A 13,799-nucleotide genomic window follows, 5' to 3' on the forward strand; every position below is an offset into this window, starting at 1 on the left:
CATACCATGCAATGCTGCGATATTCCGACGCCCTCGTAATGACATGCTACCATGACCAAATCCGTAGACCCCAGCACCCACTCGCCATAATAATACACCGTTGTCCGACGATCACACACGCTCCTCATGACTCCTGGGTAACACATTAATCTATACATCCTTTCACCTCTTCCTCCTCGCCCCAAGACCCTTCTTCCCACCTTTCTTGGGGTCTTTCTTCGCCACAAATACCGGCACATCTTTTAATTGCCAGTCGAGATATTCGACCATATACTCATCAACATGTCTCTTCTCTTCGTCTGGCTGTAGTTTGCTATTGCCCTTGGTCTCAAGCATTTCTTTAGTCTTAGTCTCATCAAAATCCGCCAGATCCTCTCTGACCTCCTCGACCTCTTCTTTCCTTGCGTTCTCAAGGGCACGAACATCTTCGACATCCTCGACCTGCTCAAGCGCCTTACCGACACCAGTGAGATTACCCAGAACGCGGTCCATAGCAGCTGAAGCATCGATGTCGAGTTCACCGAGTTGCTCTGCTTTCTGAAGGTCTTCTTTGACTTTGACGTCTTTGAAGTCTTTAAGGTGGTCAGTCGTGAAGTCGCCCTGCTGAATAATGACGTCATCGAGAAGACGTTTTTGGTTTGATTTGCGCAGAATGTTCATCTCGATGGTGTATTCGCTGACCATGCGATAAATGCGGACGTCGCGGGTTTGTCCAATGCGGTGGGCACGATCTTGGCACTGTTTGTCCATGGCGGGATTCCAGTCGAGGTCGTAGAAGATGACGGTGTCAGCGCCGGTCAAATTGAGACCGAGACCACCGGAGCGCGAGGACAGGATGAACACCGGGATACGTGTATCTTGATTGAATTGGCTTGTATAGACTTGGCGCTTTTCGATTGGTGTGGAGCCGTCGAGACGAAAGTACTTATAGCCATGCACATTCAGAAACTCTTCGAGGATATCAAGAACTTTAGTCATTTGGGTAAAGATAAGGGCGCGATGGCCTTGGGATGTAAGTTCGCGCAGGAGCAGTGCAAGCTTCTGCAGCTTGCCACAATCGAACTGCAAGAGACGCTTGTCTGGAAAGGCGATGGAGAGGCGGATGCGAGCTTTGTGAAACGGATCGCGGTCCGGCGGGAATGAGGTTCGAACAGCTGTGACCCCTTCTGGCGAGAGAGAAAGCTCAGCAAGACCGTCAGCCACAACGCTTGGTGTAATGCATCCAAACTTCTGAACATACGGCTCCATGGCTTGTGCGCGTTGTTCTAGAGTAGGGAGTAGGTCGTGGATTGCACTCGATGTATTGAGGTACCAGTCAGAAGTCATTTTTCGTTTTTTAGGTTTGGGCGGAGCTAGGCGATTAGGCAGGTCGAGGTACAGAAACTTGACTGTGTCAGAGCCATAAAGAGGCAAGCTCATGAACTCGAGACCCCTGTAGGTTCGAACCATGGCACTCCTCTGATGAGAAAGTGTGAGGTTAGAGCGAAGTTTATCAAGGCAATCCTGCTCTGCATTCGCTGCTACATGAGACAGACCTGAGTCGATAGAGCCGTCTAGCACTGGAGAATGTTTGAGGCGCTTGGTCTGCAGAGCAATAAGGTCGTCAAAGACATGATGAGTTCGGAGCTGTTGCGCGCGGAATACGTCGTATTTGGTTTGTGGTTCGTAAGAGGTAAACCGCAGATTCAGGAATTCGAGGTTGACGGTTTCATCTTCACGATCCTTCAGAAGCTTTCTTCGGAAAAGAAGGTCCTTAATCTCATACTCGGCAGCAACTGGCTTGCGCATAGTGAAGGAGGTGACGATTGAGCGGGTTTCGAATAGGTCGGGGTGGTTGCAAACCTTCCGCAAAGACATGAGGCAGTTCATGATGGACATGTAGTTTCCGGACGACAAGGTCTGTTTCGTGTCCGAACGTCCCATGAACCCATCGTAAAGTTGGCGTTGTCGTTTCGAAAGAGAGCAGAATATCACTTCTTCCGACTTTCCAGGCATCTGCTTTTCGACTTCCGCCTTCATACGTCTCAGGAGGTAGGGCCTCAACACGGTATGTAGTTGGGTGACCTTACTTTGAGCATCAGCATCCAGAACTTCTCGTCCCTGCTCTAGGATCTGATTTGTGGGCTGCTTTAGAGCTTGTGTGAAATTGCCAAGATTAGCGAACCCACCCTGCCCATCGTCACCCGCTGGCATGAGGAAGTAAAGCAGCGCCCATAACTCTTGGATACTGTTTTGAAGCGGCGTTCCCGTTAACAATAGCCTGCGTTGAGTTTTGAATTTCAACAAGGCTTGCCATCTCTGCGACTGAAAGTTCTTGATGTTGTGAGCCTCATCCAGAACCAGATAATACCAGTCACGTTTCTTGAACGCAAGCTCATCCTGGAGAATTAGTTGATAGGAAGTAATGACGACGTTACCAACCTGATGGAGATGGGAGTTGTACCAGCCACGGCGCTTGTTTTTTCGCTCTTCTTGTGTCCCATAATAAGTCAGGATCTTAAAGCCAGGACAAAATTTCTTGAACTCCATCTCCCAATTGAGCATGACACTGGTAGGCACTACAATCAGGTGTGGACCCCATTCGCCTCGTTCTGCGCAATGTGCGAGCAATGCGATTGTTTGGATAGTCTTTCCGAGACCCATCTCGTCGGCAAGGATACCGTTTGTTCCGTTTCTCCACTTTTCCGCGAGCCAGTCGAGACCATCGTGCTGGTATGGCCTCAATTTTCCACGTAAAAGTGACGGAGTATGGATATCATGCTCGTCCATGGATTGAGGTGTATGCTGCCTCGAGGCTGTTGGACTAGCCATATGAACATCAACTTCCATTGAATCGTATTGCCCCTTCTTATCTTCTGTTTCTTGAGCATCGTAATTCGTGGTATTCATCGTATCTGTCGTATCCTTCCTGGTAACGACTTGCGTAAGCTCTGCTTTCGGTGATTCCGCAGCTTCGGATTCGTCTAGGGTCGGCCGTTGCAAAGCCTCATCTCGTAGATCCTTATCTAGTGAGATTGGAGAAGGTGGCCTGTGGTCCACTTCGAGGTGTCCGTTAGTAAAAGGAAGCACACTAGGCGTGGTAGCTTCCGGAGTATCTTCAGCGGATTGAAGCTCCGTTTTGGACATATAGAAGCCGAGTAAAGGAGTAGGCTCTGCTTCGTTTTCTTGATCGCCTTCGTCTTCGACATCCGACTCATTTTCTTCGTCTGAGGATTCTTCGGTGCTGGATCCTGAATCATCGTCTGAGCCGCTTGCATCCTCTTGATCACTGAGACCCGCCTCAGCAAATACATCTTCCATAGACATAGCCATGATGTTTCGGTATTTTGCGCGAAGCTCTTCGGGAGTCAAATCAGCGTCTCCTTTTGAAGTATCCATTGGGGCTCGTTTCTGCGGTGGAGCCGTGGTGTTGTCTGCATCTCGACTTTGATACGGCGTATCGCTGGTAAGATCGATGGATTTCCAGGACTTGGTATCTGCTGGTGCGATGTCCATAGCATCATTGTCATTGTCTCCGTTCGGATCCGCGAGCAGTTGACTCGTGTCAACATCCATATCATCTGCAAAGTCTCCGTCGTCCTCATGCTTATCTTTGTCGCCACTATTACTCCCATCATCATCATCACTCTGCTCATCTTCGGCGCCGGACTCGTCTACGCTGTCGCCATCGTCAGAATCATCGTTATGGTCGAACTCCGATTGCGTCGCTGACATGCTAATGACATGCTTGTACTTCTCCTCCAACTGCTCCTTCGACAATTCAGCATCGGAATCAGCATCCGTAATCTCGCCATCGTCTTTGCCATTTGCCGAGCCACGATCCTCTTGGTCGTCCTCTTCGTCGCTTTCGGGCTCCGAGGAGACTTGTCGGCGATTCAATAACTCTTTCGATTGATCCAGCATCTCATCAAGCGCTTGTTTCCCCAGTTCATGCTGCTCCTCTTCCCACCTCGCCTTCCGCAACTTGTCTGTATCACCTTGCGCAAGCTTCCACATGGCTTTCAGATCATGCATAAGTTGCTTCTTGCGTGCCGTGACGAGTTCTTCTAAGGTTGGCTCATGACCACCTCTTCTTTTGCTGAGTTCCGCAACAACGTCTTGTGCATACCTCTTAGCCCACTGCCGATGCTTAGTCTTTTCTTTCTGGAGCAAGCTTTGGAAGTTGATTGCATGTGCCACTACAAATTCCCAGGTTCCATACTGTGGAGGTGGCTCCTTGACTGGTTCCGGCTGAAACCTGGAGCACTTGTTTTCACTCAGCGGACCTCCGGGCTCTGCAGCATCAAGGATTCTCATGACTATCCGAGCCCGCCGACGCGTGTCGGAATCGGTGGTTCTCTTTTCCTCTTCGCCCTCAAATGGATCTTGCACATTATACCAGTGCTCGAATGACTCAAATTTTCGTGGCTTAGGTATCTGTCCAGGGTGTTGAAGTCTTGGCGGACGCGGTGGTAAGCGACGAAGTTTCAACTTGAGTTTCGGTTGGGACGGCGACACTTCTTGATCGACTTGGGCTGTTGGCTCGGGAGTATCAGACGTTATAACTTCAGGCTTGGGTCTTCTTCTACTCTGGAGTATCTCGACTGTTTCCAGACTGCCTTTCTTCGGTGGCTCCAAGGTGTACACCCATGTGTCTCTCCTCCGTCTTCCTGCCGGGGGTGCTCTCTTGTTGGTGTCCGGGTTTGGCGGCGAAGAGCCCGGGGCAGGCGGTGGTGGCATTTGGCTCTGCAGGTAGCTGCTTTTTCTTGGTCGCCCAGGTCCCCTTTTGACAACTGGAGTTGATGCGAGACCAAATGACGCATCCTTGTCTTTTGGCTTAGGACTGTTACTCACACTTGGCAAAGTATAAGTAGATTTCCCTGTCTGCGGACGCATGACACGCTTTTGTTCGGATTCAGGCTGCGACTGTACTGGGCTGGTAACGACATTGACTCGTGACGACTTCCTTTTGCCACCTTCGAATATAGTCGTCGGGCCCTCTGCAACAAACTTCTTCCATGGCGGCGATTTTGCACGTGGTGTCGAGCTCTTACTCGACGCGTCACCAAGCTTCCGCTTCTTGCCTGGGTTTAATTCGATGCCACCGACCTCCCCTAGCTCTTCTTTCAGTGCCACCTCATCCTCTGAATTATTATGCGTTCCATTTGTAGGCGTCTCAGTGGTCTGAACGACGTCTGGTGTACCGTTGTGGACGTTGTTGTTGGGTTCCGATGCATGGTGTGGTGGGAAGGACACGATCACGTCCGCATGTTGCTCGGTTTCGTGGTCGTCAGGGTTGGGCATCGCGCAACGGGCAGCAGACCTACACACCTCCCTCAGCGGCCCGACGTAGAACTAAATTGACCCAAAGCCGACGTTGCTCAATAGAGAAATTCACGCTGGTAAGGCTCATCTGATCAGAATTAGTGCCAGACGTCGGGGTGGGGAGTTATTAGCAAAATAAAGGGTAAACTCGTAATTCCGGTGCCAGATGCGGGATGAAAGTCGCGGTCGCTCGAATTTCCATTCTCGATTTCGCCAAGAAGCAAAGGCTGACTAAGTAGGCCTTGCCCGCCCAGCCGTCCAGCATCACCTTCAACGAATGCTTGCCATACTTGTACGCCGCTAAACTCGTCAATGCAGCTCGGCACCAGCTGTGACTGATAACTACTCTCTTTGACTGTCTCCAATGGCTTCGGTAATCTCAAGAGGAGTCCTTCGAACCAGTCGCGCGAGTTGTACACTCATCCCAGCGACCAAATCAGCTATCATACAAGCTCGACCAGCCTCACAATATGCCCGAGGTATACCTTCGGAAGCTGAGTTGGACCCTAATATCACTGATCCAAATATGGTGAGACTCGCATGAGTTTTGCGCCATCAGAAGATGTTTTAATAGCATACATAACAGAACGGCGGCTACATCAACCCACCCCGTGAGAAACGCCAGTTTCGCGACCCCTACGGCGATTGGCACCACCACCAAAGGCGTAAGAACTTCGGCGAACCAGTCCACGAGGATGATGACGTTCTCGGCATGTTCTCACCTGAAGAATACACATGGACAAAGCCAGGCAAAGGAGCGCTGATGTTTGGAACATTCATCTTAGCATACATGGGGTTATTAGGTGTGGTATACTTGAATTACCCCGATAAGCAAAGCGTGCCAAAATCATATCCTGGAGGTTTGGACGTTGAGCTTGGTGGCAAAGGCTCTTTAAGGGTAATCCCCAGATCCTTATTGATTCCGACACGACAGCTAACAACACGTAGGCGAGACAGGAGGGTGATCCGGAGGGTGTGCGGGCCGTTGACAACATATGAAGTGTAAATATACGCAATGCCACTGGTATCAGTATACTGGTTCGAGATATTTACCAATTGGATTTCCTTTGTCAATCTAACGTCATCCTGGTTTGTGAATATCGAACATGGTTCTCATCCCTACGGGAGTAGAAGTACGTATAACAGTTCCACCGTGTATGGCGCCGGGTATATATTATCCTGCTCTTTACAATAATCCTAACCGTGACTGATGCGTGGCTATGCAATCTGCACCCAATTATACGCCGCTGAAATGGCCTCTATATAAAGATAGTAATGGGTGCCGATCTGGCGCCTTCGCTATGCAATATGGACCAACAAGTATAGGAGAGCAAAAAGAGAGTCCAAATTCAGAACGCTATAACGACGAATATGATTCAAAATATGAGTACGCTCGTACCAACAGCGAAAGTTGGCATTGATACGTAGAGAGCGAACATGACCACCGAAATTGTACAGGCAGCATCCTCTGTGACGTGAGAATCTTAATATCGCTTGTATTTCTGCATCGAGTTTAGCATCACGAAAGATCGATCGTTCCAGGACATCACTCACATCGGCTACCCGTCGCCGACCCTCGCGGTCAATCTCGTTCCCAACTCCATGCAGAGCCATACCAACAGCTTTCATCGCACCGCTAGCTGGTCTGAGAATCACAGTTGGCGCTCTTCTTGCAACGGCTAAAGCTGCACCCCCAGGACTACTACTTTCCATAACCTCTCCAGGAATAGCGATAATGGCATCTCTGGCAGTAAGAAGATCACGTTCTAGGGAGCGAGCAGCACCTCTTAAGCCAGCCATGACTCCTAGTGGTTGATCGGCGTAGCTCGACACGGCCCGAGGTGGTGAATCAGATGATGAAGGTGAGCCTGCTAAGTCCTCCCAGTCTTCGTTGCGAGACGGTGACGCAGATGTGGTCGCCGGAGACAGGAGACCCTCTGCGCCCTGGAGTACGTTCTGTGTTCCGATAGCCATTCTCGCTCCAAGGCGTGCAAGTTCTGTTGTAGTGGTTTTTGCGAAGGCCACAGCACCCTTCTGGATACTTCGGACTATGCGTCCGTTTTTCCTATACTCACGCATCGGAATGACGATCAGGTCGCGTACTCCACTACCTACGTTGACCAGAGGACGAACAGGTGCAAGGCCAGCAAGAACACCTGGAAGTTGGTTGCGCTTGACGTCTGGCATCCATACGTCATTGAGCATGTCGTGTACTTTATCAAAACCACTGATGCCGTACAATATACAATGACGAAGTACGATATCGGAAGCATCCAATATGAAAAAGTTCATGAATTCCGTTGAGCGTCCGGAACGAAGACCTGCGTAATCAACTTTCTTTGGTTTGTAATCAAGTTTGAGCTGGACTGTGTTTACTTCGAGGCGCTGAATGAAAGGTTCTTCAGTTTTGCTATCTTTAGACGGAGCTGAGTCATCTTTGAATTCGAAAAATCGTGTGATAAAGTCTAGTGCATCCTGGTCAACATGCAATCTCATTGGCAAGACGGACACCTGTTCATGTGTTATTTTATAGAGATTACCGAGATATAGAGTGACTTACTTTGATGACAAGCTCGGATGCTGCTAGAGTCGGTACTGGTCGTACGTTGAGGATCTCTAGATGAATCTGCGGCCTTCCCAGCTCCCGCTCACCAGCATCTCTCATGTATGTGGCGAATTTTCTCCAGGTTGACGTTGGTACATGGTCGAAAATATCAAAGTCAGTTACACGCAGGTCGATAGAACTTTGGGTTTCGCCAGTGCCTGGTGGGAAGATAACGATGTCGGCTGAGACTCCAGAGAGCTCAAAAGAAATCTTGTGATGTCGACTACGTTCCAGACGAAGGCCCTTGCGCGTTGATTTATGAGACCTGGGATGAGCAGTAGACCTAGAGGTTGTCGAGGTTGCGTAGCTACCCGTCTCACTTGTGAGATCATCAATTTCCCTATTGATCTTCTTCGCGAGAGTACCTCTTTCTTCCCCAACAGGCAAGCTGATCCAGACAGAATTGAAGAGAAAGTCTTCCTCTATTCGAACTTCGTCGTCCTCTTCAGTACTCAGTCGCTGTCTTCTTTCTTCGGCTCTCTGCTCGACCTTTTCCACGGCCTCAGTTAATACATCACGAGTTGCAGCCCAGTCGTATCCATCGAACAAATGCCAGATTATTTGGACGTCGCGCACTCGTACTTTCAGTGGGCTAGTGGCTTTAAACTCATTTTCCCAGCCATACTGCTTCCTCTCCGAATTCCACTTTCGTGCCTTTCCCTTGGCCTCAGCTTCGGCGCCAAAGTAATTCTCCTCAATGTTGAGTTCGCTCTGGCTGGAATCGAGCTCGTACCGCTCCTCAAAGCTTTCTAGTAGAGTGCTTTGTCCAATTTGACGAGGTATTTCTGGCCCAGTCAGATCGAATAAATCATTATCGAGCATCCCATCACCAAGCTCCTCCTCTGAGGGCAGTGGCTCCGGGTTATAGAAGCTCCCGACAAACTCAAGGTTTGCAGGGAGGTCGTCTTCCATTGTGTCTGCGTCATCCATGATTGAATGGTCCGACCTTTCGGCTTCTTCGGGCACCGAAGTATAATAGTCACCAGTGAAAGATGCCATCATATCGTCCATTGGCACTACCTGCGTACGATACTGCAGCTCTTTACTTGGGGGCAGAGGGGGCGCAAGGCCGCTTAGAAGTGAGATTAGCGTTTGTGTGGAATCTGCGCAAGTCTGCATCAGGAACAAGTCGTCTCTGAAGTCAACGCTGACTTCTTGCGAGCCAGAATTCTGCAGGCCAGTGATATTGACTTCAGCGAAAGCGCTTGAAATAGTGCTTACAGACACGAATCCACGACTGCATAGCTCAGTGACTTGCTTACTGCCTAAGGATGTGTACCTAGGTGGTGTATGTCCTTCGATTTCGAACGCTGGATTGAAACGTGTGTTGTCATCAATGAGCAGTAGAGAAGCTTTCCTCAATTCGAGCCTCGCGGAGAGTCGACCATCTTTTGGAGGGATCCCTGTAAATCTGGTTTCTGTGAATACGACCAGAGCTTTCGATGATGCATCCCTGGGATTCAGTCCAATCGCCGAGTCTCGCAAAAGTAGATCCAGTTTGACTTGTCTCGAAGGCAATCCAGAGTTGACACTCGCTGTGGAGGATTGGCGCGTTAGCGTCGCTGGGTACTCCGGGCTGGTGATGGTTGCAACTGATTCCGCGAGACCCGTGGCTATATCTTCTGCAGAGGCGCCATCCTTTAGGGCCAAGAGTGACATTATCGTCGATACCCGGTACTCAATACAAACATTGTGCAGTTTCACTTTGACAGTCGGTTCCACTTCGTCGCCAACCTTGCGAGCCATAATCATAGGCAAGTCATCAAGTGGGCCATGCTCCATGATCTCATGGATGAGAATCTCATCCTCCCCACGCCTTGCAGTTATTCCGGCAACTTCCACGGCCAATAGTGCAGGCCAGCCAACATGAGCCACACGAGTCCCGCGAGTCGCGAGGAATAGGACGCCGATATTTTCGTTTACATACACACTAGAATCGAACTGTTTGACGTATGCAAGTGTAAGTAGACCAGGTCGATCATCTTCTGGGAGGTACTTTGTAACAGTGGAGAGTTTCGAGAGCTCTTCGCCCAATCCAGCCAAAACTTGCAAATCACCCGAATCATTGACGTCGATTTTGGCGGAATCCAACGTAAGACGAAGAATGGAGCCTTTCTGGCGCTGTCTCAATAATGCATCCACAAGAATGTCATCGTCGTCTTCGTATTTGTCTTTCGAAGGCGTAAGGAGGGTTAAGAGCCGTGTCAAATCTGTTTCTTCCGGCATGAAGAGGAAGTCAATACGGGTGCCATTCGCAGACAAAGCCAGCGATGCAGTGGCATCGTCAGTCTTGTCCACGTGAGGTCCCGTTATTTTGATCTGATCAATATGGATTTTGAAACCTGGGCTACGGCCAACTACCTTGATGGCAGTGGTTCTAGCTTGTACAGCACAGCTCTTGCCTTTGAGGACACATGTCGCCCCTCCAATGCGTGCATTGATTTTCAAGGTCAATCCGAGATCAGTAGCAGGCGCAGGAGGGACACGAGAAAAATGTACACCCCTTGGACGAGAGACTGGAGGGGCGTGGCGAGGCTGAATAGTACTATTCGAACTCATAGAATTGCCCAACTCTAACATCCCACTAAAGCCACCGAAAGACGTGAAAGCGTCATCGAGCTTCTGAGTATTCAGGCTTATGCGCACTGGTAATGTGAACACATCCAATCTCGATGAAGCGTTAGTTGACAGGTATTCGATCGTGATGTCGGAGCCTGGATCCTTCATTCCTTTGACGAACGGTCTCAGCTTAGCGGAGTCGTCGAAGGCAATTATGTCCTCATTTTGAAGTCCAAACGCCATGCGGTAAACCGCGAATTTGATCTTGGTCTGGACCGAGCTGATCGAGATATCAGAACGCGTTCCACTTAATCGTAGTTGGAGAATGATGTCATGAGTGTGAGAATCCAAGTCGTGATTTTTGGCTACTGACTGTGCTCGCGAGAAACTGGAAGTTGGTATGTTCTCGAGCCAGTGAATAGAGATCTCATTGATTGACACCTTATAGTCAACAGCTCGCTGTTCGTCATATTCGCGTTTCTCTTCCGATTTCTTCACAGTTGGTTTGTCTTTCGCGAAATCGTCAAATGTCTTCTGCAAAAATTGTGCAGCCTGGATTAGGAGCTGTCCTACTGTGAGGTCAACATGTGTCTGTACGACGCCAATCTCGAAATCGAATCGAAGAGGCGGAGTTATTTTCTTAGTGTTGCCATCTATCTGTGAAGAGGGCATATGTGCCGGATCAGGTCTGGACCGCATGCTTGATGGACTTGGCGTACGTTTGTGACTCGTGGTTTGCGAATCGACATACGTCGAATACGCACCTGGCATATCTTGATGCATGGTCTCTTCTCCAAAGACAGTCGACTGGACTAAGTCGTCATGACTCGCTCTGTCGTCGGGTGAAGCTTGATTATTGCTGGGCCAAGGAAACCACACAGCAATATTGTCTATATGTAGCAGCGGTTTCGTGACTCGCCCGAGAAGCTCCTCGCCTTGGACCGAGGATGGAGAGCCAGGGGTAGGCGTAGTATCCAGGGGTTGACTGGGTGATGGCTTCGGTGTGCTAGCACGACTTGCTGAGCGAGGCGTGGCGGTGTAGGCTTCGTCAACTTCAGTGGCATCGTCCTGCCGTGTCAGTGCTTCCATGACACCACTGTCACTGCTTGCGGTTTCTGATTCCCAACCACCAGGAATATGATGGCCCCGGGATATTGAAGGAGCCTCGCTATACGCACTCATGTACATGCTCTCAGCATCATCATGGTCGTATATTCGTGATTGGCTTAGGTCCTCAATTGGTGGTGATGTTTCATTAGGTATTGCTTCGTCCTGAGGAATCATATATTTCTGTCCGGCAACCTCTAGAGCATGAGCTTTGTTGTCCGTGGTTACATGCTGCTTCGTTAAATCATCCAGATCTTCACCAAGCTCAGGTACCGAGCTATCTAAGGGGTGTATGGAGGGTGCACTGCCTGCGTCGGAGCTTGTAGATGGAGGTAGATATGTTTGGCCTCTAGGGAACAATTCGTCGCCCACACTACCTACGCTGTCCTCGAGAAGCGATGAACCCACACCAGTATCTCCGCTATCAATCCTCGAGTCCCACATTCCGTTGTTCATGGCATACATTAGGAAACTGCGGTCTTGTAATATGCTTTCCCCCTCGTCTTCCTCAAAGGGGACTTGAGAGACTTGGGGATCGCGCACTAAGGGACGTATATCCGTAACCGATATGCTTGGGTCATAATCAGAGGCAGCGTCCGCAAAACGATCATCTTCGTTTGTGGCCTGTGATGCCTCGAGGTCGGAGTGAACGAGGGGCAGCTCTACACGATCTCTATGGATTATTGGGCTTTCTGGCTGAGGACTGGAGGGTATGGATTCCGACAAGGGGCTCTTTGTGCTTTGTGATGTTACAGATTGTGAGTTTGATGAGCTTGAAGTAGTCGATCCGGTTGTACGTCTGCTGTGGCCCGACACATTCGATCTAGTATCACCAGGAGAAGAAGGCCGTGAGTACCTTGACAAGCTTGCGAAAAGTTCAGGAGTAGATATGATTTCGGCACCGATATTTTGAAGCGATATACGCCTTTGTCCATCTCTTACACCTTCTCCTGGTGCTTGACTACGATTGGATGCTACCACAAGCTCAGGGGCTGGCGATGCAAGTCCGTCTACGATGGCGCGCTGGATCCAAAAATTCATTGAAATGTCCGCAGCCTCGCCAGTTGTCGTCCTCTTGTCTTGCGGTGGTATTTCCGCGTCGAGTCTTATATCAATGCCACTTATGACGACCTCACAGCGGTCAAGAGCGCCGCGAATGAAGTTCTCAAAAAAGCCAGGGAGTGACGGGGCAGTACCCATGCCAACATCTGCCTCGTCATCTTCGTCACTCAAGTCTTGCGCTTCGTGGACATATTGAGACTGGGAGTGGAAAGCTTCTTCGAGTTGTTGTCGTTCCCGCGCAGGCTCTTCTTGAAGAAAGGATTTGGCCAAGTCTTCTGCTGAAGGGATGTTCTCTCCTGGCTCTTTGCCTTCACGGTCTTTCCGTGTTCTATAGGGACTTGACGGTCGTTGCTCAGAGGGATCATGTCCACTGCCCGAATCTAGTACTATATTCAACCGAATGCCGTCTACTTCTATCCGTATGCCTGGGTTGCTTGGGTCTAAGGTAAGTGTCAAACGAAGGACGGAGACTTTAGCACTCGTAAGACGCAGCTGAGGCGGAAGGTCAAGGTGGAGAATAGAGGTGAGTCGCTGTTGAGGTTATATTAGCACAAGGTACGCAAGTCTTGATCTCTGTATCTTACATCGATACGGAGGCCGACATCTCTAAGCTCAAGGGTTGACTTCTTGCCGACCGAGACATCGACAAAGTCAGAGGGATCCTTGTCCAGTATATCCAGACGAGCTAGTGAGAACAACAAGAGGCGCTTGACTATGCTGGAGGAAAATGAAAGCAGGAAAGCCATCGGGAATCAAGCGCGAGCCTCTGCTACCGTGGACAGGCTAGGACTTCCATGTGTACAGCTTTGAGTATGATATGCGGAGACGTTGGTCGGGTGATACACTTTCAAGGTATAGACTGAGCAAGAAGTATAGTATGAGTGTATAGGCCAGACAGAGGGTGCTCAACGTTAGCAGCAAGAGTCGATTAATAGCTTGGAAGGTGACCTTCGTCCCGGAAAGAGGTGAGAGGTGAAGCGTGAGGCGTGAGGTGTGAGATGTGAAGCGTGATAGTAAAAGAATAGAGAAGTGTCCTAGGAGAAGGGAGCTCAATAGGATAGTCGGCTGCACAGCGGAGCTGTTTGCGACACGAGACTTGAAATGCCGTAGACGGGTCACCACGTCCACGGTACTAGCAGCTGTTAACTGGAGCGTGGGGATG

The 13,799-nt window shown here is 49.8% G+C and overlaps 3 protein-coding genes across 3 annotated transcripts; 1 reads left to right on the forward strand and 2 right to left on the reverse strand.

Annotated features, from left to right (window-relative positions):
* Window positions 1-264: 264 nt before the first annotated feature.
* Window positions 265-5,085, reverse strand: EJ05DRAFT_422085 (uncharacterized protein; the record flags this gene model as incomplete). Its single annotated transcript, XM_033741476.1, has 2 exons — window positions 265-2,784; window positions 3,070-5,085. Coding segments are annotated over 2 exons (4,536 nt in total), but the record flags the coding sequence as incomplete, so codon positions are not given.
* Window positions 5,086-5,668: 583 nt separating this feature from the next.
* On the forward strand, window positions 5,669-6,303 carry EJ05DRAFT_485759 (NADH:ubiquinone oxidoreductase 20.1kD subunit; the record flags this gene model as incomplete). The annotated part of the gene is made up of 3 exons (XM_033745477.1): window positions 5,669-5,833; window positions 5,891-6,202; window positions 6,253-6,303. 3 exons carry the CDS (start codon window positions 5,669-5,671, stop codon window positions 6,301-6,303), a joined length of 528 nt encoding a protein of 175 aa, XP_033601111.1.
* Window positions 6,304-6,756: 453 nt separating this feature from the next.
* EJ05DRAFT_360674 (uncharacterized protein) lies at window positions 6,757-13,772 on the reverse strand. The gene is made up of 4 exons (XM_033741061.1): window positions 13,222-13,772; window positions 7,865-13,168; window positions 6,859-7,815; window positions 6,757-6,806 (listed from the first exon to the last, which is right to left on the reverse strand). Exons 1-4 carry the CDS (start codon window positions 13,381-13,383, stop codon window positions 6,789-6,791), a joined length of 6,441 nt encoding a protein of 2,146 aa, XP_033601112.1. The 5' UTR covers window positions 13,384-13,772; the 3' UTR covers window positions 6,757-6,788.
* Window positions 13,773-13,799: the final 27 nt, after the last annotated feature.

This window comes from Pseudovirgaria hyperparasitica, assembly GCF_010093815.1.
Source record: "Pseudovirgaria hyperparasitica strain CBS 121739 unplaced genomic scaffold EJ05scaffold_7, whole genome shotgun sequence".
In the NCBI taxonomy this organism is placed as follows: Eukaryota; Fungi; Ascomycota; class Dothideomycetes; order Acrospermales; family Acrospermaceae; genus Pseudovirgaria; species Pseudovirgaria hyperparasitica.

What these genes read in the sequence shown, in the direction of transcription:
- EJ05DRAFT_360674 (XM_033741061.1), bottom strand. Translation starts at nt 13,383, where the DNA reads ATGGCTTTCCTGCTTTCATTTTCCTCCAGCATAGTCAAGCGCCTCTTG. An exon ending in ATGTCGGCCTCCGTATCGAT is followed by an intron (nt 13,169 to 13,221) that starts GTAAGATACAGA and finishes TAACCTCAACAG; the next exon opens with CGACTCACCTCTATTCTCCA. An exon ending in CATCCGAGCTTGTCATCAAA is followed by an intron (nt 7,816 to 7,864) that starts GTAAGTCACTCT and finishes ACACATGAACAG; the next exon opens with GTGTCCGTCTTGCCAATGAG.